Here is a 4,559-nt window from a genome sequence, read left to right as displayed (position 1 = left end):
AGCAGCATTTCCATGTTACTGAAAAAATGTTACCAGCCTTGGAAATAAGAAAGTCAAATTAACATGACTTGCAGCACTCTGCAACTCCTCATATTCTGTTCTCTGAGCAGTGTTCATTTGCAGAACTTCACTGAATTTAAAAGTATCACTTTAGACAAACACATCCTTAACTGAAATAAGATTTTGACTATAAATGTTTAAGACGTGAAACACTAAATTAAAAAATCCACTTTAAAGAGCTTATAAGTTAAATGAGTGCTTGAAAACTCAGCACAAATTAATCATCTGCTTCCAGACATCTGTTACCTTAAAAATGTGCTTCCTTTAGTCTATTACTCCTTGAAATGGGATCACATAAATACTGTCTGACTGCACTGGGGAGCTGCAGCCTGCCCCCAGCTGCGCTTTAATTCCCACCCAAGCAATGCCTGGAGCAGGGGCTGGAGCAGAGCAGCAGAGCTGCAGGGGAATCAGTGCCACCCCCAGGCCTTGGGGAGCCCAGTGCCCCAGGGCAGGTCCTAAGGGGACGCTGCAAATCCCACCCAGTGCTGCAGCAATGTTTGATCCATCCCAGCTTCTCCAGGAATCTGCTGCTCCTCGTGGAGCTGCACAGAGCAGTGGGTCCAGCGAGCTGATTCCTCAAGGAAGGAGGGCACAGCCCTCCTCACAGCCACAGGGCTGCACCACACCCGAAGTTTGGGGCTGTCTGACACCCCTGGTGTCACTTTGTACATGGCTGCGTTCCCTGCGTGCTGGGATTAGACCAGAGAATAGTGGGGTTTGGAAAAGGCCTGACTGGTTTGAATATGAAGGAACTATTTCTGTGTCATTACGAAGTCTAATATGCAGTCCCCATTTCTTTTAAATGCACCCACCAGGAAGAATGGGATTTATCTTCATCTGCAAGTGCCCAGCCAAGCAGCCAGTGAGATTCAGGCTGTTCAGAACCTCGAGCTCCCTTTTCAGCATCCCTTTCCTGTGTTTTCACTGCACACACACACGCATGGAACCAGAGCAGCAAATCCATGTGGCTCCACCTGCAGAGAGCCTGTGGAGCTCAGGCTGGAGCTGGACCCTCCAAACGCAGCTGGGACTGCAGCAGTGCCAGGACAAGGCTCTGCTGCAGAGGGTTTCATGCTAAACCCCCAACTGTTCCTAAAGCAAGGACTAACAAAGCACTGCAGCTGCTCTCCCTCCCTCCCTGCATCCCTCCCCTGTCACACAAACAGAGCCATGCCCATCTGCCAGGCCAGCGCTGGGAGCAGACACCAGGCCAGGTAACTCAGCTGCACCCAGGTAACTCAGCTGCACCCCGACTGCAAACTCCCCTGGCTGGTCCACAGCTACACAAAAGTCACGTGCAGAAGAAGATATTTCCACTTTCATGGCTTTCTACATGCACAAAATCCCACCTCAACTAGGCCAGCCAGGCACTGTTCATTTTAATTTCTTTCTGTCTCAACCAACAGAGGACTTTAAAAGATAATCTCTGGTAGAAATTCAATTTGTTTCTCCTCCTGCATGTCTAAGCAGATCTGTAATCAGTGTAATCACTGTGCCACTGTCTCATGTGACTGAGGGTCCTGCATGATTTTCCCTGTTGCAAAAAGGAACAGCATTAAAATCTTATCAAAACAAATCCAAATGAGCATTGGTCCAAGAACAAAATTGACCCAACATGCTCCTGGGTGAAAATCTGGCTGTTCTTTCACAAAATGTTTTATTCTTACATACCTTAATCTTATTTAAGATGCGAATGGGAAACTCAGGATGAAAGCCCTCCTACCAAAGCATCAGAACAGGGCAGGGGCTCCTGTGCAGGAGTGAGGGATGTGGAATGGCTCCTGGCACCTGGAACATTCTGTACAACTGTTTAAAGCAGGGGCTGTTGATATTCCAGTAAACAATCATAAATGTAACTGGACACTCTTCCTGGCTTTGAATTAGAAAATATATAATTTCTCAAAAGTAATATTCCAAACGCATCTGTTCTCTGCAGATTCTTGAACAGCTTAATTTATGCCTTCTGTCATGAATTAGCAGAGCAATTTAAGCCTGCTAACCCAGGATGTGAGACACTAGCCTTTACTAGGCTGAAGTGATTGTTTATTCTGCGTTGGTGCACAATCTGCACCAAAAAAGTCTTCACTAGATGGATGTTCAACAAGCTGCAGCCTTGTTCAGACAGTTTAATTAATTTTGGGAGAGGACTAAAATTGAGTGGCCATCTAGATGTCTGAAGTGCAGATTGCTGGTCTGTCCCACCCAAAGTCTAAAACCCCTGGCTCTGTACAGTGCTGCTGGGACCCACACACCAGCTGTTCCCAGAGTTTCAAGGCTGAATTTCTGAACTCAGTGTCCCTTCAGCTCATGATCCAGGGCACAAAGCAGGAGAAGGAGGCATTTGCAGTTCTCCCAAAGTGTCCCATTTCCAGAGAGTTTTGGAGTTGCTGCTCGGAGCATGTCACCCCCCAGGCTGGATTTTCTGGGACCCCAAATTGCTGCTGCAGCACCGATTCACAGTGACACAAACATTTCTGCCCCACAGTGTCCCACAGTGCCAGCTGGGGGCTGGCATCACCAGTACTCACCAGTAACACACATCACCTGGGCACAGGAGGATCAGCAGGGTGGTTCAGGTACCCCAGGACACTTCATGGCAGGAACATCCCCACAGGAGCAGCTCCATTGGCAGCAGGTGCATTTGTTTGTATTGCTTCCACTCCATGAAAGACAACAAAGCTTGTTCATTTAAACTAAAAACTGAAGAAATATTTTATATATATACATATGAAGGCTGATGTGTATTTGGCTTCAGCTGCACTACAGAAACCCTGCCCTGCTCCATTAGCCAAATGTCACTGTCACACAAAGAACTGTCCCCATCTGGATTAACTTCTAAAATTAAGAGAAGAGTATAAGAGATTATGTGATAAAACACTGCTGCAATAATCTATCCTGACCTCCTGCAAGCACCATACAATTTTTCTAAATTAATTCCAATTAAAGCAAGTTTTTCCACCTCCCACAATGGAGATCGTCTCATTTGCTTCCTTACAAGGCACTTTTGCTAGGCCTCAGTCACACCTCCCGAACTGCATCCTGGCTATGAGAAATCCAGGTGCAAAGCTTAAGGGGTTAATCCAGTGTCTGGTTCTGGTCCTCCATGGAAAAATGCTTTTTGTTTAGAAAACCCACTGTTCTGTCCCAAGTGATACCACAGCCACTCTGCTGTTAGAGCCTGAGTGGAACAGTCAGACAAACTCAAGTGTGGCTCCTGATCCAGAAGGGAGACCAGAGCTCAGCTGCCACCTCCAGCCAAGAACCACCCTGTGAAATGAAGGACCTTCCCTCCTTGCACCTCCTGCCAAGACAGATGTGTGCAGCCACTAACTGCTGCTGGATCCAGCACCAATCTATTTGGATGGATTTTTTTTTTTCAGAAAACATGTAACCAAGTGCTTAAAAATCTATTTTAATGACATTTTCAAGAATAATTATACTCTGCATTACAAAAGAAAGAGGTAAAAGGTACGTCTTTGACATATCAGAAAAACTTACAGCAAAGGCATAGAGTATCTTCCAACCAAAATAAAGCTATGTTGTTCCCGACAGGGAAGCTTTAGGTGTCTGAGATTCCTTCACCCCATTCACTTTCAGCCTTCATAGAAAAAGGTGAACAGTCAAAATAGTCACTCTACTATGTCTGTTTAAATATTCCACTGACTGTCGACAATTCAGCAATAAAATTACAAATATACAGAAAATGGATCTACTGTACCAAAGCTACTCACACAACCAACAGCAAAAATACATAACAAAATAAGCAGAAATTGAGTGTTTTCATTCATAAAAGCAGAATTACTCCCACATTCCACTCTGTCCCAAATCAACACAGTAACCAAAAAGGAAGACATCTGTTGTCACACTTTGTAGAGAGGGCAGAAGACAAATCTACACAGGACTCACAAATCTGGACTAACCCTAATTCTACAAACCATTTGATGCAGACTCACAGTTCATACATGAAAACATGTAAAATTTATAGTAACAGTTCAGAACAAGTGATGCTAATGAAGGGATGCTGCCTGTTGGGCCGAGCAAGCCCCAGTCCAGCATTCCAGACACCACAGTGCTTTGGAGAATCCTCACAGAAGGCCAAAAGTGATCACCAAAAGTGTTTTTCCAAGCAGGAGGACAAGACACAAGGAAACCAGTACTGCCTTCAGTGCAATGTCAGGCTTTGGAGCACGGCATGACAGACACAGAACGCTACAAATGCACACGGGCTCCATCAGCAGCACCCCTAAGGATGGAGAGCAGCTCCTGCCTCCCTCAGCCCTGGCAGGAGGGGCACGTCAAACCACCCCTGACTCCCTGGCATTACACTGCGTTCAGAAATACCCTGTGGGCTCCAGCAGCTCCTGGACCCCTGCAGAGCAGCAGTCCGGGGCCGGGCCGTGCCTAGAGCCGGAGCAGGAAATAGATCTCGGGCTGCTCCTGCGCGCCGGGCGGCAGCGGCAGCTCCCCGCAGCCGTGCAGCTCCCCGCAGCCGTGCT

The 4,559-nt window shown here is 46.7% G+C and overlaps 1 protein-coding gene across 1 annotated transcript in view; it reads right to left on the bottom strand.

The window, feature by feature from the left end:
* Positions 1–4,464: 4,464 nt before the first annotated feature.
* The window catches only part of PLCH1 (phospholipase C eta 1), a 44,940-nt gene continuing 44,845 nt past the window's right edge, over positions 4,465–4,559 (bottom strand). The window contains exon 23 of the mRNA XM_031055444.1: positions 4,465–4,557. Within this exon, the coding sequence (XP_030911304.1) occupies positions 4,465–4,557 (93 nt within the window). The remainder of the gene's footprint in view (positions 4,558–4,559) is intronic.

Source organism: Geospiza fortis, unplaced genomic scaffold (genome assembly GCF_000277835.1).
Source record: "Geospiza fortis unplaced genomic scaffold, GeoFor_1.0 scaffold172, whole genome shotgun sequence".
In the NCBI taxonomy this organism is placed as follows: domain Eukaryota; kingdom Metazoa; phylum Chordata; class Aves; order Passeriformes; family Thraupidae; genus Geospiza; species Geospiza fortis.
The sequence above is the reverse complement of the archived record's forward strand: the minus strand, read 5'-3'. Positions and strand labels throughout refer to the sequence as shown.